Source organism: Talpa europaea, assembly GCF_964194135.1.
Source record: "Talpa europaea genome assembly, chromosome: 1".
In the NCBI taxonomy this organism is placed as follows: Eukaryota; Metazoa; Chordata; class Mammalia; order Eulipotyphla; family Talpidae; genus Talpa; species Talpa europaea.
In genome coordinates this window covers 135,192,648-135,217,703 of record NC_140073.1, presented here as the reverse complement: position 1 = coordinate 135,217,703, position 25,056 = coordinate 135,192,648, and the positions used below count along the sequence as shown (strand labels likewise).

The following is a 25,056-nucleotide window of genomic DNA, read 5'->3' as shown; positions in this document are numbered from 1 at the left end:
TCATATCCATAAAGACCTCCATCTATGGATATGACGGGGCAGATGATTGTGGGTATCCATCATTAAACATGGCAAGCACTTGGGAAGGGTCCAAATGCTGTGCCAGCCAAACCAATTCAACCCTGAACAAGAATATTCAACATGCAGTTATGCAAGATCTAGGTACTTCACTCAACTGTTGAACCTTTAGTCAAGAAGGTACTAATTGTTTCAATATCTTGATGCATGATCTGTTACTCTACAACATAGCAATACAACAAACTGATAGAGATACACTAAACCTTAACACTAACAGGCAACATCTGATTTCCTTACATACACCAAAGGTAGGGGCTGCAACATTGAGTGCCTATGATGTGCAATGGAGTAGACCATCAATAAATGTTTGTTTTCTGGATGATACTAGAAAGTACATCGTTTCTCTCTTATATTCTTTTAACCAGAATATCAAAAATAAATTCATAACACCTACAAGAAAGTGTTCAAATTTTGATCTCTGTTGTTTCTCATTTTACTATTATATCTAACTGATCTCTCAAGAGAGGCTGAAAAGACTCAATTATCTATTAGAGATACATCTATTATTGAATCATACTAAAATCATATGACTTCTGAAAATTTAATAATTTATAATAACTGCTCACTTATATCAATGAATGGGTTTTTTTCAACTGAACCAGACTATTAGAGATTTCTGAGGATTCTAACAATTTTAGAATCAACAGGTACCTTACTCTAATGCCTCCACTGCCATCATAAAGAATGAAAAACATAAAACTTGCAGCTAGAAAAAAATAGACTAGAATGCTTATATTGATTGCCTGATTCATGAAATTAAGGGTAATTTTTATTTTCAAATTTTTTATTTTCTTAATTTTTGTTTTCAAAATTTTCTGCAATAAATGCATCTTACTTGATTGAAGAAAGGTTATTTTTGAAAGATAATGTAAAATAGCACCATATTAAACGAGAAAGTAAAACAAAGCAAAAGGCAGCTGTAAATACCCTGGCCAGACTGTTCCCTTCAGGCAGTCAAAGAAGCTTTCTAATCATGAATGGTAGAGCAACAGGGCCCAGAACCAGGTAATTAATAATCCTTTGGCCCATGTCATGAAAAAGGATAGTCTAAGCCATTCAGCTCTGTTCATCTGTTCAGTCATCTTTATGCACAATTTAAGGAAACAGCATCTAAATCTGTAAATCTGTAAATCTCACAATCTATCGTGAGAAACATACACTATGGAAAGAAGATTTGGAAAGAATTAAGCTCTGTTTCTAAATTTTCTCTAAATCTAATTTCTGAGGGTGGATCTAAGAATTTTTTGTTCTCGTTTTAAAGTAACAAAAGACTAAATGTAAAATTGGAATCAGTTCCCTTTTAAAAATAGAAGAGAGAGAACAAAAATAGAGTGTGAGGGCGTGATGATGATTCCTATAGCATCTTAATATCATGGGTATATTAAGCAAATGCATGAAAAGTGTTTTCACACACCCACTATGACTGAAAAATGCACATGCACCCAAACCAGCCTATATCTCCAGGAATTGAGGGCTATAGAGTCCCTATGCTTTCGAAGTTCTGTTTTCCCAAATAAAGAATACTGAAGTTCAGAGAGTTTAAACAACTTACATCGAAAACCTAACAGATTAAAATACTCTTTTGATATGAGCTTTCCTACTTGTAGGAGAAAAGCAAGAAAGTTATTTATAAAATACCTGTTAGTGGTACATTATAAAAAGGAAGCTGATACAGAGTCTCTGGGACACACTGTCATGACCAAGCTTCTCAGGTTTGATGCCACAGGTGCTGCAGTCAGCCTATAGCAACCGATGACTTTCTAGATCTTTGAGAATCATCTGAGGGAAGCCATGGTGAGAATAATGGGAAAGTGATGGCCATACCCATGATAATATGGACCACGTTACTACCTAAGGCAACAGGAGAGTGTGTGGACCTGAGATTGGGCATGAGGGCCCTGGTCCCTGCCCTGCCTCTGGTTAGCTGGGTAACTGTAGTATGTCACCTGACCTCATGACTTGGACATTCTAATCTACAAGTAAGAGTACTTCTAGGGCCACTGAGACTCTTAATTCTAAAACTCTAAATTTTCTTTTTTTAGTGACTGATTAGAGCAAAGGTCTAGATCTCTTACAGTTTTTTAAAAGTTAAAGTTCTATGAAGAATTCCAATTTCTTCCTAATTAAAAGTGCATTAAGGCAGGGGCCTCCCCGGTGGAGCAGCGGTTGAGCGCTGGGTTGCGAAGCTGCCCGCAGCCTCTGCAGCACCGGTTCGATGCCTGGCTGCTCCCCGGCCACCGGAGGAGGGTCCCACATGGCGCGCAGACCTCTCCTGCCGCCCGCTGCTCCCCTCAGCAGTGTACTTCGGTCCTTCTGCCTGCTCTGCTCCCCGCGATATCTCTGGTGAATTCTCTCACCCTCCTGCGCTTCTGACTGTACCAAGTGCTTGTATGTATAAATAAATAAATAAATCTTTAAAAAAAAAAAAAAAAAAAGTGCATTAAGGCAGAGCATGGAAGACTGCAATTTCCATTTGGAGAGATTCAAGAAATGAAGAATGACCACAGCCATACACCAGGCCCAAATTTTCTATCTCTTAGAAAATTGGCATAGCTTAGACAAACTACAAATCTATTAAAATCTGTGATTATGAAAAAGAATTGCATTTAAAGGGGAAAAAGAAAAATGGAAAGAAAGAAATCAATACATTTACTTCTTCCTAACCTTAGTTGTAGACTGAGGGGCAATTCAAACATGGTTTTCAATGTGATCTATGAGGAACCTTGATTCTATAAAAACATGAATTACATTTTAATAGCAAAAAAAAGATATTCTTATGTGTTCTGTCAAACCTATTAAGCTGCTGTCTTGGCACCCTAGGAGAGTGCCAATGAATCTGGAATGCAAAGGAATTGAAACTGAAATCACACAAACCCTTGGGTCCTTCATCCTTGGGGGGGTGAAGGTTCCTAACCGGATCCCGGATGCTGCAGTCTGTTCCTGCCCAGGTGAAATCACAGATGCAGGTGGCTTCATTACTACACACCTGTAAAGGACAATGAATAGACATGGGACATTTCCACTCTGCTTTGTAGAGCAATGGTGATCTATGTAAAAGAGAAACAGGATGGGGCAGAAACTTTAAAAATCTGTCATTTTAAAAAATGTATCAAAATTTTGAGTGCATGGGAAACAATGTATAGCTTAAATTGTAGTATGGTGTTTTTTCCCACTAATTATAAAAATATAAGGATTAAAAGGAAGAAAGTGTTAAATTATTATTCATGTTAATTTTTCTTGTTGATATTATTTAAGTAGCAACAATGCAGTATTTTCAAAAGTAGTTGTTTCTAGGAACATATTTTAAAAATATATATGCTAAATCACTCAAGAATTTAATAGATTATGGGCTCAAGAGGCAATACCAGTAATTAAAGACCAGGAGATATTCACCATTGCATTGCATGACCTCCCCATGTTCAACGCCCAATTTATCTGGTAATATTCAATACTTTCCCAGCCAAATGAGTACCCTCCCACTTTCTCTGACTGCCTGTGCTATCTCTTTTCTCTCAATCAGCAGGCTGAAGATCCTCCTGGGGTGATCTTTGTCTCCTCTCTCTGCCTCTGGGGGCCAAGCAGTGTGTTGGAATGGATTTGTAATTGAGATGAAACAACCATTGGGAAACTTAAGACAGAGGTATTTAAACCCTTATCTGCCTGGGAAATACATTCAGAGACAGATAGCTAAAGATGATGAAATCAAACTTAAGCTTATTGGTATAGAAACTTCATAAACTGAAATGTTATAAAGCCATGATAATGATCAACAAGGCTATATTTGATCCTTTTTTAACAAGATGAAAAAGCAAGGGGTAGAGGAGCAGTAGAGAATTAAGTGTCTTTTTATGCATTAAGTATTATAACGTGTTCAGAGCAATAACTAGAATAACTGATAACATAATTTAAAATATAAAAAATATAAAGCATAAATAAAATCATGGCCACACACATGGGTGTTATTCTTAGCAGATATGTAGGAAATAATCACAGCCAATGTGGAGATACCAGGAACAGTCACAGAACAAGAATGACTGAACTGGAAGTCTACCGACTGTGAATTCTGAGGATAAAAGATAACAGGTCCAAGCTGGAACACAGATGTCTACTCACCCCATGGCCTGAACAGACTTTACCCTTGGAATCCAGTGGGCAGCTGCTCATGTTTAGGGCCTGAATCTGTAGACACTTCCGATCTAAACACATCATAGAGGGGCCACATGGCGTTCCATCTTCCACATAGCCCACATCTGTATCATCATCTAAAACCACATGAGCACCACTAAAAGGAGAGAAATATTCATGAACCATTAGCACCACACATACAAATACAATGTCAACATGGAGCAAAGCTTGCTCTTCATGATACTGAAGAGGCTATGAGGGGACATTGCGGCAGCCTCTGCCGCTGAACGCATGTGAACTTACTGGAAAAAGGGAGGTGTTTACTCAGACAAACATAAGTCAGAGGAAATAAGACCCCCGTCCCCTGTGAGCTGGACTGGACAGTCAATGACGGGTAAGATCAGGGGCAGGCGAGAAATGGCATTGCCCAGCCACATGTCTGTGACTCCTGACGACCTAAGACAGGCACAGTCCCCGAGGGGTATTATTATGAAAATATTTTGGCAAGGCAAATGCCTGTTGGCTCACAGTTAAGAAACCCCTCGTTCAGCATGGTTAAGTATGTGAGGGGAACATACTGCACTTTTCCCCAAAAACATTGCTGCAAGATGGCAATATTAAACTATAAGAAGATTGATTGCTATGAAGACAATGTACCTGCCATAGCAACAACTTTTCCCTATGTTTCTGCATACCTTTTTGTTGACCTGTCTAGTTATAAATGTTTTTCTTTCCTGCATTACTTTAATCTTCCTAGCTACAGTATAATGGTGCACAGAGTCAATGTCACTGATTAAAATATAACTATATAAATTTGGCAATCTGAAATCCAGTAAGCAACCAAGGTGACAAAAACATGCAAAAACTTCTTCCATCCGTCAAAACATACTTTATAAGAATCAGAAATAAATAGGCATAGATTAACAGTCCCTTTAAAATATGAAAGAACTAAGCTTGCAAGCTTTTAATCAAAACTAATCACCCTAATTAAAATATCAACCAACAAATAGTATAACTAATACAGTTAGCTTCTAAATAATAACAATAAATGCACTAGGTTATACATATAACTAGTAAAACAGGTTTAGGCAGGAAATGTATTGTAACCACATATGCTTAGCAACTTGTAATCATTAGCTAGAAAATTGCATTTTATGCCTAGGTAACAAGAAGCATTGTTATGTCAATCAATTGCTGGGAAAATAGATTTTGTATGACCTAATGCTTTTTGAAAATGTATAAAAATGCATAATGATTTGAGCACATTACATTCAGATCTTCACTCTTGAAGTGTGTCTGTCTGTCATTTCTGCACCGAATCCTTGCCCACCCTGTTCAGTCTCTCATCCCTGGGTCAGCCTTGCTAATCTACCGCTGCGCCGGTCGGTGGCAGGACATGGATTTCTCCTAGCGTTTCTCCACTTTTCTCTTCCTGCCCCCTTTACCCTGGATTCCCTTAAATAAAGAGCATGATAAAAGAAACTACCCTTCATTATCATTATACTTCACACCATCAGAAAAAAAGTAATCTGTTCTAAATCTTCACTGGTTTTTAAGGTCAACATTAAGGGGAGAGGTGTTTACATAAAAACAGGAGAAGCATTCTTATTGTAGGTCTCCAAGGCTTTCAGATGTGTCATGGCAGAAAACAAGCAGATATTGAACTAGCAACTAAAAGTACTTTAAAATTATTATTTAGAGAACTGGATTATTCATCACTGAAAAAATAACAAGCCAGTTCCTCACTATTGATATTTATAAAGTTAGGGACAACTTATATTTGAGTAATAATCAATGCTATAATTACTTACACATTATCTTGCTAAATATTTTACAAATATAGTAGTTTAGAATATACCAATATAATAGTTTAGAATATAGTAGTTTAGAATATACCAATATAAATTAACCTAAAGGTTGAGGAAATTGACACTTACAGATAAAGCTTATGTGATCAAGATAACTCGATTTGAAGACTATAAATTCATTCCAGGAAGACTCTTATTGTCTATGACCCTGTTCGAATTTCTTTCACAGCCATTTAAAAGGCAGAAAAATAGCAATCATTTAACCAAGACAGCATGATCCAATTTAACTACCCAGGCAATTTATTAAATTTTGTCCAAATTCACTTCTGGATGTTTCCAAATCTTAATTCACTCATAGAAGATGAACTGAGGAACTAAGGAACTGAGGAAACTAAGGATCAATGTTTGTAGACAATGAAGACAGTTCTGTAAAGGGATCCAAAAACTGTTTTTGGGCAATAACAATATCATTCGAAAGATAGTAGAGCACTTAGAATTATGGCTACCTTGAGGAGAGCAATGCTTATTTGTAACATAATATGAATCTCTGGCTGAAAAAAAAAAAAAAAAAAAAAAACCACTCATAAACCTCAGGCCTTCTGTGTCTTGTATGCACAGGTAATTGGCTATCATTTATTTGTCTATAGCTACAAACAATATTTTAAAAAATATTTTCTGTATGTGATTGGGTATTTATTCAATCACCTTCTAAACCAGACACATAGTACATACAGGATAGCTTAAACGCCCTTGTTTTTCATAAAAAATAAAACACAGTGTTCAAATAGTAACATATTCTAATACTCAAAGCTTTAATTATGGGTCAAAACAGGTACCATCATTTTCCTCTCACGACTATGAATACAAAGGACATCTCATTACTTATAACTCATACATTTTTGAGCAAATGCTAATGCAAATCAATACATAACTTTATTTTTAAAAACAACTCTCAACATAAGTATTGAGCAAACAGAGATAATAAAAGCTAGGTGAAAACTCCTGTGTGAGAAATAGAAATATTTCCTTTGGTTTTTTCTAAATTTGTGATTCTCATCATTCATTAGTTTTCTGGCTTTTAATGTTACCTGCAGTCAATCACCCGGCCTTGATGGTAGAAGGAAGTTGGGATGATCTCACCCTGAAGTTGGCCGATACGAGGAGCGCGAGTAAGATTGGTACAGAGTAAAAATCCACAGAACACATCACTGAACATGGGGGGAGAAAAGAAGAAGAACAGGCAGCTCAAAATAATCAAAACTATTCAGCCCACATATGTGCAAAACTTGAAAATACTCTCCTCTCTTCTGAACAAGAACAATTGTTCAGATATTATTCATTGGCGATGACCCTTCCTTGCTAACAAGATCACGGCTTTGGTGTAGCAAGGTACTCAACCCTGAAAGATGGCTCATAGCTGGGGTCTAAGCTGGTTAAGCAGCCCTCTTCCCTACAGCCATTTCTGTAGCCATCTCTGCTCTCCATTCACTTACAGCTAAAGGTGCTCTGGTGTCGAGATGTGAAGAAAAGTCAGCTAAGGAACTGCTGGAGAAAATTTTGCTTTCTGGAAAAAGTTAGAAGCTGACAAGGAGAAGACCTTTTACTTTTACCTGCTTCCTGCCTTTGAATATGGAGCTTTTGCATCTACCTTGCAATCATGAGTTACAAGCATGGGGATGCAAACTCAACATGCTAAGCATTAGAGAACAAGAGGGCCAGAAACCTTCTACACTGTTGTTAAGTGATCACCCATCATGAGGGCACCTACATGTAGCCTACTGTTAAATAAACAATGAACTCCTAAAAAATGGGCAAAAACCCAAAATGGCACATCACAAAAAAGGAAACCCATGAAAATGTGCTAAATTCTACTTGTAAACAGGGAAATGCAAATTAAAACCACAAAAATATAGTAGTTCACACTCACTAGAGTAGAAAAATGTAAAAAGTTGGATAATATCAAGTGCTGGTGATCCCAGAGATTCTCAGATAAGTGTTACTGATAGTAGGGTTTACTTGTACAACCATTTTATTTTTTTAAAAGATTTATTTATTTATGCATACAAGAGCTGCAGTACAGGTCAGAGGTGTGGGGGGGTAAGAGGATTCACCAGAGACAGAATGGGGAACAGAATAGGCAGATTGACTGATACACACTGCTGAGGGGAACAGCAGGCAAGAAAGAGAGGTCTGCTGCACCATGTGGGTTTTCCCCTGGCTGGCCGGGATCGAACCACACTGGAGAAGCTGCAGATAGCTTCACAGTGCTGTGCTTAACCCCTTGTGCCACCAAGAAGTCCTTGTACAACCATTGTAAAAAACATCATCTGGCATGACATCATTTGCTGGCACTGAAATCATACATTCCCTAAAATTTAGCAATTTTTTTTTGCTAGTTACAGGCCTTAGAAAAACATGTTAAAATGTGCACTAAGTTACATGTGTAAGAATATTTATAGCGTCCTAGTTCCTAACAGTCAAAATATGGAAATGGTCTAATGTCCCTCAACATGGAATGGAGAAATAAATTATGGTCTGTTTAGAAAGGCAACAAATGAACAATTAAAATAAGCAGCTGTACACACCATGGAAGATTTAAAATACTGAACATAAGAAGCAAAATACAAGAAGAAAATACATATGATTCCTTTTACATAAAATTACCAAAACTTGAGGCAAGCTATACTGTTTAGGGATGAAAACATAGGCAGCAAAACTTTAAAGAAAGCATAAAGGCCAGGTGTTTTGTATCTCCAGAAGAGAGATGGGGTCATGTGAGGAAGGAAGAATCATTTTTGGGGGTGATGGGATGCTTTATTTCTTGATTCAGATAAGGGTCACGTGGGCATTCACTTCAAAATTACTTGCTAAACTGTACATCTGTATATTATTCACTTTCCTGCTCATGATCATTTCACAACTTTTAAAAGTTTCAAAAACACATATTGACTTTCTTAACTCGTAGGTGACTGGATATTCTGTAACAAGCTATATTTTCCAGTGAACTAATCCAGTGCCACTGAAGTCACAGAGACACAGAGAAATGACCACATTTGTCTAGGATACTGACTTAAGGAATGAAGCTAATCAAATTCAGAAGCATCTGCCCTAATTGTGACAGCTTTAGGTCCCACACCCTCAGACTCCCTGACACCTCAAGTATTGAACATTTAGAAACTTTACTCATGAGATATCACATGGGAAGTTCGTCTCTATTATTGTGACTTTATTTTTTTATTTAAAGATTTATTTTTATTTATACAAGAGCTGGGGTATAGGCCAGAGTCGCAGGAGGGTGCGAGGATTCACTAGAGACAGAGCGGTTTGCAGAACAGGCAGACTGACTGAGATACACTGCTGAGGGGAACAGTGGTAGAGACAGGAGAGGTCTGCCTCACCATGTGGGAATCTCCCTGGCCAGCCAGGAATTGAACTGATGCTGCGGAGGCTGCAGACAGCTTCACAGTGCTGCGCTCAACCCGCTGCGCCACCAGGGAGGCCCAATTGTGACTTAATTTTAAAGGAGTATAACCAAAAGATTTGTTGCCTACTAAGAATTCACCCATCACCAAAGACTATAATCAGTCCTTAAATAATGTCATTCACTATAACATTGATGAGAAAAAAAATAATCCTTGTGGAAAATGGCCAAAATGATCTATTTGAGGATCTGCTTCTGTTACAATGGCTGTGCTAAAAGTCAAAGTTGTCAACAATTAGGAATGATATCAAGCGACAACTGACTGTGTGTGGAATTGCAATGTTGCATAAAGGACAACACAGAGTTCATAAATTACAGAAATAAAATTCCCCTTAAATCCTTGCTCTGCCACAAAATTGGGAGAAGATTCCTCATTGCTATGGAAGAAAAAAGAGGAGTTTGGGCTTATAATTTAATGGTTCCATAGATGTCAGTAATTGAGTTAACCTCAACAGACTATTAAATTACAATTTTAACTCTCCCCAACTAATCAAAGGAAAACATCACAAATGTGCTCACTTAAAGTATCTGATTTCATAAGGAAAGGCACCTCCAATATGCTTGTTAGATGGGGAAGAATATACTTCTGATACAGACATTAGATGTTTAATTACACAATGTTGTTCCCATGAAATAATCAAAAACATACATTATTTCACTTTGAATAATATAACCAAAATGTATTTTTTGTTCATATACATATATATATTGCTTATAAAATTCTATATATATATATAGTATTTGTATAGGTCATATTTTCTGGCAAATGTTGAAAGTGTGGTGTATTAATTTGTAATAATATTAATTTGTAATAATTTAGTGAAGTATCTTTTCAAAATGTGCATCAGGAAAATACAGGATATGAAAAATTTGCTGAACTTTACAGAAATAGTATTTGTGCTACAGTTAACCATTTAGTCCATAGCTGTTTGCCCTTAGCTACATTAATGTATTTTTAAAACACCTTGAAAATTTAAAATGATGAACATTTATAAAAAATCAGTAACATTCATCCTGAGCTCATTTTGCAGAAGAATCAGGGCTTCCACGTCCGTCTCTTCTGCCCCCAAAGCTGCTACTCACTGTTTGCTGCACTGGATCCATCGGTCTCCATCCTTCCCACAATTTCCCTTTTCGGTGCCTTCTGTATTCAGCTTTTCATAACAGAACTTGTCAGACCCTGAAGCCTCTTTTGGAGAAGAGCAAGAGAAGGAAATTAATTTTAGTTCTCTTTGTTATCTCTAACCAATACTATGCAAGTAAGTATCTAATAACTGGTTCTCCAGAAAGAGTGAAAAAATCCTGAATCACAACATTTTCCAATTTCCATGGTATAAATTTCCAGGGTGTGATACACAGCTAATTTTAAGCTATCCATGTGATGTCAATTAGCTTCAAAATTTGCTGAAAATTTAACTTTGGCTCTTGCAAGCTAATACAGTGCTACAGCATAACACTTTTAAATTTGAGAAATAAATGCATCCCCAATTCTTATTAGGGAGTATGAAGGCAGAGGCAGGAATGAGCACCAGAAAACAATGAAGTGATGCTCTAGACAACTACTAGATATTTTTTTTTTAAGTTAAAAAAATTTTTTTAAAGATTTATTTATTTATACAAGCACTGGGTACAGTCAGAAGCAGGGGAGGGTGAGAGAATTCACCAGAGCCAGGGCGGGGAGCAGAGCAGGCGAAAGGACCCAAGTACACTACTGAGGGGAGCAGCGGGTGGCAGGAGAGGTCTGTGTGCCATGTGGGATCCTCCTGCGTTGGCCAAGGAGCAGCCGGGGATCGAACCTGCACTGCAGAGGCTGAGGGCAGCTTCGCAACCCAGTGCTCAACCGCTGCGTCACCAGGGAGGCCCCTACTAGATATTCTTAATGCTGTTTCATATTCATATTAAGAGAGAACCTATGAAGTCTTTAGCCCACTGAGGTTTTATGTTGGCACTTGGGTTTTGCTATTTCAACCTCTAAAATGACAAATAGGCCTCCATTATCTTTCCTTTACCAAAACTGAAGCTTTAAAATCGAATATTCCAAAAAAAAAAAAAAGAATATAATAAAATGTTCACAGTGATGCTTAAAAAAAAAAAAAAAAAAAACGAATATTCCAAAATATCACATGGTATCACTTATAGGAGGACTATAAGGAAACCGAAAAAAGTGTCAAAAAAAAAAAAAAAAAAAAGACAAAACTTGCAAGCTGACCAAAGATCTGAGGTATACAGCTGGTGAGGGAGAGGGAGGGGGATCAAAACAGAGGAGAGAGGAGCACAAGAGACCAGAATGAGGTATCACAGGTGATGTAGTGGTAGGAGCTTTATTTATGGCAACTACACCTGAGGGGAGAAATCAAATACTGCACAAAAATGAACAAAGATGTAAGAAAATGAAAACGTTTAATATAAGTAAATAAATTAAAAAAATTAATCTCCCAATTAAATATTTGCCAAATCACTTCTGCAGAGTTCTATTCTCCTTTCTCTGCTGCCTCTTCTTTTGGGGTAGCCCAGCCCACAGCAGACAGACCCATTTCTCTCTCCTCCAGCTGGCCCTGATGAACTGAAGTTCACTGGAAAGCACAGCACATCAGGAACAGAACAGACATTCAGGGCAAGTGCTGAGAATCGTGTACCCTAACCTCTCTCACTGCACCTCCGGAAGGACCTGCATCCTTCACCTCACACTAAGATCGCAAATCACCAATTTGAAAAAGGAAGTCTGAGACTTAAGTCTGATAATTTCCAGGAGTAAAAGAACAGAAAAAGGAACCTGGGGGAGAGGAGGAAACATGAAGTTCAAGGCACAAAGAGGCTGGATGATGAGCAAGGCCCCCGTACTTCATTGATCTTGGGGAGTGGCAAGAACAGCCCTTTCGCTCACAGCTTGATGACAAGTCCCCAGCTTGAGCTGCACTTTCTGTGTTTTTTGTAACTAAGACTCACAGCCTCTGTATTCTCACACACTCCAGATTTTTTTTGAAACACCACTCCAAGCTGTCCATCTCTCTTAGCAAGAGTGGCAGAGAACAATATGAAGGGAAGCATGTGTGACACCAAGCAGGGACATGTGACCTACTTGTTCCCCAGATATATTGGCACTGGTTGTCCCGGGTCTTGCACTCGCCATTGTAGCAGCGGCCCTGAGGACAGAGACACACATCAGGAGCACACCGAGCCAGGTCCATTCCCCCCATAATTTTCACTGCAAGGTCTCCTTTCTGTTGTTTTAGAGAAGTTGTTTTTTATTTTTCATTCCATCTCTTAATATTGATATTTTCATAGGGACCAATAGGAATCACAAATATCTTAAGAGAAGTATAACAGGCAATTAAAACCAAAAACTCAGAATAGAGCTCTTGAAACCCAAACTAATGATCTTAAATTTTAAATTTTATAGAAAACAGAAACTGGGACTTCTTTGGGTGATAGTAAAGTGATTTTTAGCTTCACTTGTGTGGGATGGGGGTTACAACACCACTACAGGAGAAAAAAAAAAGCCCACACATTGTTACTGACTTTCATCTTTTGCCATAATGGACATGCTGGAATTATTGAAAGATGGTCACGATTCCAAATTAGATTCATAATTCCTCATCCATCACTACATTTTTTTTCTTGCCCTCAATCTGGGCAATTTGTCACTGGAGTTAATATATTTCGTATTTGGTATGACATGAAACAACTCTGAATTAAAAGTCCACCGCAATGACGTACTGTTAGTGGCACTGCAATTTCCCTGCAAAGTTACAGCTATCAAAAAAGAAAAAAAAACTTGCAAACTAATCCCTTTAAAATTACATTAAAAAACTTACAGCCCCAGCATACCTGATTTTGATTGCATGCATATCCGTCTTGCTTATGAAGATTTGGTGGGCACTGAAAAATACAATAGTTAATGTTCAGCATGTTAAATCCCTTCAGGATTTGGACAGAATACATAAAAACACAAAAAGTAAATGCAAGCATGGTGAATATATAATCAGAAATGTTTAGAAAAAAACATGAATAACTTCTTAAGTAGGTTATCTAAATTAATTCTCCTATTGTGGGTAAAAATAAATAAGGTCCATGCAGTGGTGCTTTTCACATTTCCCATTTCCATGAGGTGTACTAGAAGAATAACTTACATTCACTTGCCAACAGTTAAAAGTAGAAGGGATTAAAATGGACAATGAAGGAAATGAATCAGATTGTTATGTAGGAGTGGACACTTTCAGGAACTAATTTACAAACCTTGCACGGCCCTGTGAAAATGTAAAATCTGCATTTGACACCCATGAAGCTCCCCCACAGGCCACTTTACTGCAAAGGAAGAAACACCCTGCCTTTCAACTCAGGGCAAGTGTTGTATCTCCATTATATTTTTGACCTCACAAACTACAGACTGCTGCTAGGACAACTGTGATGTGATGTTTACTTCTTTTGCCAAGACTCTCTGTCAAATCATTTTCTTTAAGTACACTTCATTCCTGCCCCCTTCAAATTAACCTGAAAAAATTAAAACATTTACTCTCTATGCATTTATTTACTACAATATAGAGAACTTAAAAGAAAAACGTGGAAATCAAAGGCTCTGCTTATGAAAAGGAAAAACAATACACAGGTGTGTGGCAAGTGAATAAGAAACACAAAAGTACGAGCCAAGGCCTTCTTGATTCCACTCTTCCCAAACCATTATCCTAGTCTGTCAACAAACACCATTAGGTCTGTCTTCAAAATACAATCAAAATCTGATCAGACCACGTTTCTCCATCTCCACTACTAATGCCCAGTCCCATCCACCACTCTCTCTCGCCTGGAATACACGACAGTTTCCAACAGTCCGCCGGCCTCCAACCTAATCCCCTTATAATCGAGAGCTACCAGAGTGTCCCCTCAAACATGTAAACCAGATCATGTCACTCCTAGTTCAGTGGTCCCCAATTTGCTCCCTGATGTGCAAGTTTTCAACATGACAGCTCCTGTGCTGCCCTCTTCCCCTCTTGGACCTCACTCCTGCTTCCAGCCACAACTGATCGGACCCTAGTGAAGGTGCCAGGCATGCTGGCATCTCATGACCTTTGGCCCAGCTCTTCCTTCAATTTCCCCCAGATTTTCTATGTCACTTGCTCTCTCACTGTCTTTTGGATATTGTTCAAATAGCAGCATCTCAGAGAGACCTTCTCCAACCATGTCCAACACCAGGAACCCCTCCCATGCTGGCATCCTCTGCTGCCCAACTGACCACCAACTGATGGGTCATGTATTTTACTTGTTTGTTTGGTGTCCCCATCATAATGTGATGTAGGCAGAGAATTTATGTTTTGTCCCCCGCTGCCTTCCTGCCACCTACAACAACACGAGGCTCCCTTATTACTGAGTAGGTACTCAATTACTTTTGACTGACTTAGAAAATAAATGAATGACCCACACAGATACAATTCAGTTATTCTATTCTATACATATCAAGCTGTTAACCAAGTTCACTACAGAAAAATAATAATAGAACTAATTTGGAATTGCTAAGAAACAGTAACTTACAAAGGAGCACTTTGAGATAGCGTTCTACCTCTTTCTAAATAATAACTCTCATATAAGCTTTCAATTGCCAGAACTTTTCATTCAACCTGAGAGAGACTGTTCAAATGATTGTAATTATCAACACTAAACCTGGCACACTAAGCCAGCTGTACAAAAACTTAAGAACCCTGTGGCCTCTTTCATCCATTGGCATGCACTCAAAATATAATCGTTATCTTATTAATCAACTCACAATAATTATTCACTTACCCCCAAACACAGCCACATTAAAAAAATAATGCAGAAGAAATGTTTCTATTAGAAAAGGCAAATCAGGGTCTAAAATTAACTTTTGTGTGTTTCAATAGGAAAAAAACTTAGAGAATTCTTCACTAATGAAAAAAAACGCAGTTATTATAAACTGTCAAAGCCACACGCAAGATTTCTAACCAGTGTATTGTTAGTTTAGGCTAATAAAAGCCAGTTGCTTATCACTGAAAAGTTAAACAAGGGAAATTATGGAATGTCTTACATTCTCTGGAGACATTTATAAATCCGTGTACTTTATTTTGCCTGTGGGTAAGGCTCTGGGTTTAGTTTCTAAATATCATTCCAGACCTCAGTTTTATGCCCTACAGAAAGGTTCACTTGAGGCAGCCTTCTAAGTGCAGTAGCATTTAAATGTGTTTATTTTAAGTTGTGTTATACCACCCATTTAGATGACATATTTCATAGTGCTAACACAAAGCATTCCCACATCTTTCAAAAATATCTTTATCATACCATCCAGTATTGTTGCCAAAGATTTTTCTCAGTTGCTTAAGTATTACTTATTTTGTTATAAATTGTGAATTTTAAAAGTAGCTCAAGAGGTATCAGTATATGCTAAGATCAAACTTTAGCAAAAATGTACTACAGAATAAAAGAGATGAAGTCATAATACTGGTTATAGGTACTGCTTTTCAGACATACCATTTCCTTGATCTTATTAGTATCAATTATTTTCAAATTTCCCTACTTCTTACAAAGCAGAAGAATTTAAAGGGAGTTTAATTCTCTCTATTCCAATTATATATTTCAGTTTCATTCCAGCCATATGAGGAAATCATCAGTAAAAGAACATGCTATTCTAATATGCCAATGAGAAATTAATTTAATAGTATAATTCTCACCTTGGACATATGAGATAATGTTTTTTAAATTTAGACAATAGACTATTAGGTTGAACATAGAACCCTCATTATAAAAGCCTTATTTCCAATAAATTCTATGACAATTCCAGAGTTGTAGGCTGAGATGGAAAAACAATACTTCTAAAAGAGTTGAATGTACAGAACCAAAAACCATACATTGTGGGTAAGGAAATAGTATTCAGGTACTCTCTGCTTCTTTACTCACTTCCTCTTCAGGCAGCTGGAGTGACTGGTTGGTTGATTTGATTGATTGATAAACTTGGGAAGAACAACCGGTCACTTTGGCTCAGTTCTGCCATTCTACTTTTACTTATTTATTTTCTTTCAATACTTTTTTATTGAGTTAATATTGGTCTGCATCATTGATTGCATTAGGAGTGTAGGATCCCCCCACCAGGTGTTGTTGCTAGGGTGCACTCACCAACAAACAACCCACCGTCCACCACTATAGACTTTGCATTCTACTATTATCTACTTGTATTGATCATACCCACTGCTCCTGTAGATCATTTGAAGGGAGAGTTCATTCCACAGACAACTTTGTCAATAAGTTGTTGCTACAGCCAGAATCTCACAATCTATATAAAGACCCATTGATGACACTAAGCTATAGCTTTCAACTTGTCCCATTTTCAATAATAAATAAAATAATAAAAATTATATTTTAGTCTCCAACTGTACCCTATTAGGAGTCCCCTGGAAACTACAATACCTAGCAATAGGGAAGGCCACCTCTGGGAACTTATCCTAAGGAACTACTGGTGCACAAGAAACATACTTAAAATGCATGCACATGTTGCGTGTCATATTCATTATAATAATAAAAAAATTCCAACTATCTAAATATCTACCACCAGATAGACGCCAACAGATAAATCCATGTGACAGAGCCTATGCAATCATAAAAAGGATATTTACAAAACTGTGTAATCTTATGGGAAAATGCTTTCAAGCATTCTGACAGAAAGGAAATGATGGTGGAATAAAAGAAAAAATTCTTACCAAGTCCTTAGCTGCTCTGATTACTGACCTCTTCTTCGAAGCTTTTCAATTATTCTCCAGCTATCCCCAGTTTTCATACCGTTTCTTAAAGAGGTCAAACTTTTATACTCACTGTTTTCTTACTATCTCTTCTCATTTATGTTTCTACTTGAATGCAAACTCCTCCAGGATGATATACCTGATTGCTCCCCCCAAACCTTCCCAAACCATCACTCTTTTCAAATCAACTATTTTGTGCTTAGCACTTTGCGTGATCTGATATTTGTGTTCATTGATTTACCTTTCTCCACCCAGGAGAATATATGTTCCCTAAGAGCAACGGCTTGCCTATCTGGTTCCCACCCATACGTCAACATTTACGGTAGTACATGACAAAGTGTTCACTTGAATGACAAATAAAGATATGAAATAATATGACTTGTTTTAAAAAATAAAAATTATATAAGGAGTTTTATACATAATATCTAATATTAATGTATGCCTACATTAATCATGGTGGTATAAAATTTTAATATGAAGAGGACAATGCCAAGGAGTATAAGCCATGATGACGGGGCTATGTGAATGGGGGGGGGAGCTGTTGACAGCTGAGACAGCTGGACTTCTGTTCCCAGTGCCACTTTCACCAGAGCAGTGCTACTGGTTCCCTGCTTTCTACATTGGGCAACCATCCACATTTTTCTCAAAAGAAAGGGTTTTGTGGCTTAAAATGTTTGAAAACAGTAAGCAGTACTTCATCAGTGTGAACGTACTATTTTAGATGTGGGGGAAGGGGGAAAATCAATTCATTCTGTATAAGCCACTTAAAGGGAATTAACTGTGAAGGGAAAATTGGAAGAAAAAGACATTAACGTCTGAAAAATACAACATATATTCCTAAAATAAAGGGACGATGAAGAACTAGAAATTACTAGAAAACAAAGTAAAATAAAAACAACAAAAAAAGGAACCAAAACATATCTACATATGGGAGATAAGTAGATATCTACATATCTACATTTGGATGTAGTCCAAATTAAAAGATTTAAAATATGTAGTTACAAGTAAAATGTATTACCTAAAAACTCAAGGTTTTTTACCTGGCCAGAGTCTCCAGTACAATATTCAGTAATATCACACCCATTCACAGCATCCCGACATTCATACCCTCGTGGCTGAAACTGAAAATCAAAATTCACGTGAGTTACGAGCTAGTATTAATATTTCAAAGAATTAGCATTCTTAAATTCACCAACAATCCTTACAATCTCTTATAATGATCACCAAACTCATTATTTAGCAAGATAGTTGCAAAATAGAGACAAGGTCCAGCTACCACTCCCTGTAATATAATGAATCATCATCCATTGTATCAAATATTCAGATTTCAAAATCCATGTCTCCAAGTTTTATTTTTGAAAAACAACATGATGGAAATCATCTAAAGAATAAACACTGGTGTCACTTAAAAACAAAAGAGCAAAACATTATATATGTTTACATATAAATATAAATACAGAGAGTTGTATGTCATATATAGAGATCTCTCTTAAGATTGATGTGGCACACACCCAAGTTCCACTAATTTACTATCAGTTTGGACATTAATCTTGCTTTAGTAAAGAATACATGATCAAATTTAATGAATTTATGTGAATTCTCTTCAGTAACACCAATGATGCTTACTGTATACTTGGCATTTTGTCTTATCTGGAAGGTGGGGGATGAAAATTGAAAGAAAGAACCCATTACCTTTGAGCAATCTATAATCTGATGGAGGGTGTAAGGCAAGTATAAACCAAGCTAGAATATTCTAGAATAACATAATAGGTAATACCCCTTGATATTGAAGAAAATAATAAAATCATGTAAGCTTGCGCCATAGGGAAATTAAAGGTTTTATTGGTAAGTAAAAATATGATTAAAAAATGACTTTTTAGAAATTAGCTGAAGTCTCTATAGATGGAATTAACTCTCTGCTCATATACATACAAGCTGTGTATGTAAACATATATACATATATTACTTCTTTATCTAGTTTTCTACCCTTTTAAGGAATTTTAAAAGCCAAATGTGAAAATATGAGAACTAGCTTTTATGCTCCAACTCTAAAACAAACTAGGGTACATTTTAAATAAGAAGTGTTAGAATTAGGTCATATTATTTAAAAGACCACATAAATTGCCCATCTTCTAGTCAATCATTTAATCTGTCTTTCATCCATCCATGTGAATAGGGCAAGTCTCAATATTTACTTCAGAAGGAGTTCAGATACATTTTCTCAAGGGGGCATTGGAGGATAGAGTAGTTAATGAATGAGAGTAAAGGTAAATGATGTGACCCACAGGATTTGGGTGGATTTATTATGTATACTATCAGCCAACAAATTTGTGACAATCTACACCAATGACCAATGCATGCTTTGAGATATTTGGCTGATATGTAAATGAAGAGAAAGATGAAACTGTCAGGAAACTCACGAGACATGAGGTATTGTTACAGCAAGGCCCATCGCTGCAGTGGGCTCCATTGGAGAGAGAACACTTCTTACAGCACAAGCCATAGCACTCCTAGAGAAAACACTTCCTGTGAGTCAATGCAGACGGTCACCCACCAGTCATTCAACACTGTCTCCACATATGATTATGCAGAACCCAGTTGAGATTTACACAACAGTAAGCAAATACTTTAGGAGCAAATGCATCACTTTAAACAATGATAGATCCCTTCCTGCATATTTGCAGGAAACTATAATTTTCTATGAAAAGGCTTCTCTAGCAAGAAAGAAAGTTTATTTCTTAGCAGACACCCCACCTCTGGGCAGCTCTATTATATTCTTAATATTCAATCTCGTTTTATGCGATAAAAGTAATATACAATGGAGAAAGTACATTTCATGATTTGGTAAAACTTGTCTGAGAGGAATATGAGCTATGAATTGTTAAGAAGTAGGGAATTTAATTAGAGGAATTCATTAGTTTTTTTTCAAATAAGGCTATAAGGACATGATTTATTCTCACATGTCTAAATTGGGATTAAGCATTAACGAAAGCAATCAGAAAGAAAGGCAGTAAGACTATAGTGAATGGTCATGCAGGCTTCTCAACTAAAGCCATTCTGGTTTGCTCTAGGCAGGAGCTGTGCTGAAGGTAGAAAAGAGCTTATACCTACCACATGGAAACCACAATCACATTCCTCCCCAGCTTCTACATATCCATTTCCACATTCCGTAGGCTCAAATAGCTGAAAGAAATGTGGGTGGGAAAAGAAAAATGTTTTATTTATTTTAAATTTTTTTAATTTATGCATACAAGAACTGGGGTACAGGTCAAAAGTGTTGAGGGTAAGAGGATGCACCACAGAGTGGGGAACAGAACAGGCATTTTGACTGAAATACACTGCTGAGGAGAGCAGCAGGCAAGTCAAGAGAGGTCTGCTGCACCATGTGGGTCACTTCCCTGGCTGGGGATTGAACTCTTGCTGCAGTGGCTGCTGATAGCTTCATGGTGTTGAAACTTAATCCCCTGAACCACCAGGGAGGCCCTGGGAAAATGTTTTAATAGCAAAAAAAAGCCATGCAGCAATTAGGCTACATACATGGCCCTGTGATCAGCTACTCTGTGATACTCTTCTGTGCTTTGTTGTTATCTTATAAATGATGTCAGTGTTGGCAACATGTGTCAGTTATTTATAATACTTCTAAAAAGCAACTTTGAAAGTGGCAATATCCCTTGGAGGATTGTGTGGTGGTGTGCTCCAGAGATGACTTCTACTCTGAGTTACTTTTTATGGAGATAAGTTGTCAAAAGGAATAGATCACTTTTCATATTTGCTAATGGAGCTAAAATGCATTGCTAATAACATTCAGCGAGATCTAATATGCTGACTTCCCTCAAGGCAGCTGAGAAGACATAAAAATTGTCAAAAATATAAAAATGTTTCAGTTTCTACCCAATGAGATACATACAATCAAGCAAATGCTAGTAGTACACATAGGAAAAATTGCTGGGAATTCATGCCCATAATTCTCACTGAAAGAAATCCACACTGTCCACACTTCTCACACTTCACACTTGCCGTTAAGCAAATGTGCAGACACATACACAGATGTAGAAAAATTGTTCAATCATACCTGGAGCAATGGAAGAGTCAGATTTCTAGAATAACCCACCCTACTGGTGCTTTGAACTTGCCTATCAGATAAACTACATAGCAGAATAATCATATTAATTATGCTCATAATTACTTATAAGAAACATTTCTACATCCCATCACTTAGGGTGAGATTTCTTTGTCCACCACAACTGGGGGAAGGATGGACGAGCACAACCTACCCCACGTGGGTTCAGAGAGGGAGGAGATGCCTTCCCCAGCAGCAGCACATACCTAAGGAAGGGGGTCCTCCCCTGAACCCACATCAGAAAGACCTAGTCCTCTCCCCCCTCTCAGGAGGGGGAAACTGTTATAAGAAGAAAGGAAGGTTTCCAAATAGTGGGGTGGGATTACCCCATGGGAAAAGATCAATGAGTGACATCAACAGTCCTAATGTCTGTTGAAATGAAAGGGGGAAGAGCAGACTGGAGCAAGACCAGTGCTTTATCTCAGGCTCCCCATGGAACTATCTCCATATTTTGGACTCTTCCCACCTGAGAAAGGTCACTCTCACAAACCAGATGGAAAACAGGGCAGATGGTTCCCACAGCAGAGAAAAGATGTACGTGGAAAAGAGAAAGACACACAAGACACATTCATTCATTGACCAAAAACATTTGAAATAAAATTTCACTGAAACATATACACTATTTCACTGGAATCGACAGAGGCTTTTTAAAAAATCATTCTAAGATGCAGGTTAAAGAGAAATAATTTCATATTTACCAATTTTTAAAATGAATGTATAGTTATTTTTATTTAGCTCCCAAAATATTAGAATGATTTTATTTCTACTCACAAGCAATTTTGGAAATCTAGGGATGGATCCTTACATACACACACTAGAAACCTTAACCTTTCCAAACAGCTTGGTGCTGTTCCCTCAGGCGTAATGCTTATAATTAGCCGGTGAGCTGGAAGGCAGGTAAAATTAGCCACGTACATTATAACTCAAAAATGCCAGCGGCTCACATGACTTCATTATTACTCATTTCACCCATTTTAAACACTCTGAAGCTTTTAGATTTTTATTGCATTGAGATCAACTCCACCAAAAGCAGCCAGCCAGCCAAGTTTAATGATGCAAGGTCACTTTAAAATACTGTTTCTTTTTCTGCCGCCTTACTGAGATGTTACACAGATGTTAAGCATTAAACTACCACTCTCTGACCACAGCAGTTATCACTGAATTATGGGGATAGGAATAAAGGCTGCTGTCAGTTATCTACATTAGTCAATTTTTGTTTTTAAAAAGCTAATGTTTTATTCACAGTTTGTTAATTTGCAGAGCATTAAACATCTTGTACAGCAATGGACTACATTTCATTTATAAAGTAGCATTTTAAAAGGAAACATGAAATGTGCAATGTTAGAATTTCTATGCCACTTGCTAATTAGCCCTCATCTTGTTTTTTTGTCTGCTAAGCAACTTCATTTCCAAACATGCTATGTAGGTTCACAGGGCCTTATCCCAAAGTGAGTTTGAGGATTATGGTTTCTAAAAATAAATGATGCATTTACTACATTCTATAATAGCCCTGAGGGGCCTGGTATATATTCTATAATCAAACACATTAATGTCTCTGCAGTAAGAGAAATATTTACACTGAGAAGGATAAATACTGGTTTTCAATTTAGGACAAGTTTTACTATACAATATGTCTTCTGCAAACTCATAAAAACACTTCCCATTTTCACAGTTTTCTGAATGAAGGAACAAGGGAGTGTGACACTGTATACATGAATTTTGATATAATGTCAATAGACAATATGGATCTTACGGATAAAGACACTATAGACTATAAATGCATGCATGTTTTTATGGGATTCATAAGTACCTTGGGCCATATTTTGGTTAGGTGACATTAGTAAGGCTTCTTTTTTGGGAAAATAGACACAAAAATAAAACATACAAAAGCCAAGAAAATAGTTGTACCTCTAGAAAGGACATCAAGGGAAATGAAATGTTTGTCTAAGAAATGGTTAAAGTAATATATTTTAATAACCCACTATCTCTTAGCAGCAGGGGAACACTAACATGAAAATTTCAAAGACATTTTAACTGAAAAGTTGTTTTTCTGGCGAGGGTTTCTGGGAATATGTACAACTACTACTGAAAAACCAGAAATTCAGAACAGAGAAACTATGGTTTTTTCATTCACTTAAACAAGACTCAGTTTTCACATGATAAGGCTTTTGAAACTAAATATTAATATTTTGACAATAAACCTGTTCCAAAACTATCTGGCACCATTCCAGTGTTCAAAAAAAAAAAAAAAAAAAAGGGAGGGGGAGGATAATTATACTTTCTGAGTTACTGACCTTTGTTGGCCTGTTGAAAAGACAGGCTCCACCCCCTCTCTGTAAAAAATCTCTGTATTCCAAAATGCTGCACTTTGAGAACTTTCGGGAATGGGATACCCTGAGGAAATAAAAAATCAATTATGTAAGTAATTTACCAAAAGCAGTCATCAGAGAAGAAAATTAAAACCCTTGAATCAGAACAAAATGTTCACTCTGGATCCAGATGATTCTACACAAATTTTGACAAGGCACTTATGTTCAAATTTCCAAATAAGAATGTGTCGTAGACTTGGTAAAAATAGTAAGTCAAAAAAAGTCACAGATTTGAGGGCTAGTTGAAAGCTCCTTAGCAGTGAAGCCCTTTTGAACCCAAGCTTGAAAGAGGTTTTGAAAAGCTCCTTACAAATTTCTTCATCTAGGTTGTCTTCTAAAATGTGGTCATTTTTATTTGCTGTGTCTCAGTAAACGCAAGCACTTTTGCCTCTGTCCTGAATAATGGAGCTCAGGAATCTATGAGATTTCAGTTTGTGAGTGTCAGTGTATCAAAGATTATATAATGCGGACTCCAGCCATGCAATCCAGGTAAACAAGGAAGCTCTAAAGAGATGTGCTAGGCCATATAGATAAATACATTTTTAGCAGAACAAAACCCAGCAAAAACAGAATTAGGGCAAACTCATTAGGGAAGTCTCAACTTCAATGACGATCCTGTGATATTATGATTTAGTAGGCATACAATACGAGTCTCTTTGTGATTGAATTAGTCAAATTATCTGTATAAGGGGACAAAATACACAAGGTCAGGGCCTGAAGTACATACACTGATGGCTTGGCCATATTTGTAATAGTACTTGATTTGAGAGTGACAAGCTTTTGGTTCCAGTACATTATCTAATACTTTTGTGTGTCCTGATGTATAAGGTAATGTATGGAAGTAGGTAAACTCTGCCATCGTGGGCGCTGACTATCAGAACTGTGTAGAAATATGTCCTTGAGAAAACACATATTAACTTTAGTGGGTAATCAGTCAAAAACTTCATTTAGAAATCAGTTTAGAAGACATTTAGAAGACATTTCCTTATCAAATCTATATTACAAAAGGTGTCGCCTGCCTAGAAGATTCCTCAAAAAAGTCATAATGTCACTAAACTATGGTACAATAGTAAGGAGACCTGAAAGTTAACAATTTCAAGTTGAACCTACATTTTTAGAAGCTCGTGTTCTAAAGTAGTATGCATAATGGCTGACTCGTCCTACTTTTTTCTCCATGAGCTAGACTCTTGGTAGCAGAATAAGAAAGGACTCTGTGCAAGCAGATCACAGTTTTTGGCAAGTGGAGCTCATAGGAATATAGGTGGCTGATAAGATGTCTGGCGTGGATGAAGGAAGCATGGGTAGACCTCTCCCATGTACTGGTGTTGGGGAAGGGGCT

At 37.2% G+C, this 25,056-nt stretch overlaps 1 protein-coding gene across 2 annotated transcripts in view; it reads right to left on the bottom strand.

Moving 5' to 3' along the window:
* ADAM23 (ADAM metallopeptidase domain 23) overlaps positions 1 to 25,056 on the bottom strand; it is a gene marked incomplete at both ends in the record, with an annotated part of 155,714 nt that overhangs the window by 16,150 nt on the left and 114,508 nt on the right. For both annotated transcript variants that reach the window (XM_084239371.1, XM_084239370.1), the window contains 10 exons: positions 2,953 to 3,064; positions 4,192 to 4,360; positions 7,100 to 7,219; positions 10,576 to 10,681; positions 12,572 to 12,635; positions 13,321 to 13,371; positions 18,269 to 18,349; positions 19,649 to 19,738; positions 20,340 to 20,411; positions 23,643 to 23,742. In XM_084239371.1, the coding sequence (XP_084095497.1) occupies positions 2,953 to 3,064; positions 4,192 to 4,360; positions 7,100 to 7,219; positions 10,576 to 10,681; positions 12,572 to 12,635; positions 13,321 to 13,371; positions 18,269 to 18,349; positions 19,649 to 19,738; positions 20,340 to 20,411; positions 23,643 to 23,742 (965 nt within the window). The remainder of the gene's footprint in view (positions 1 to 2,952; positions 3,065 to 4,191; positions 4,361 to 7,099; positions 7,220 to 10,575; positions 10,682 to 12,571; positions 12,636 to 13,320; positions 13,372 to 18,268; positions 18,350 to 19,648; positions 19,739 to 20,339; positions 20,412 to 23,642; positions 23,743 to 25,056) is intronic.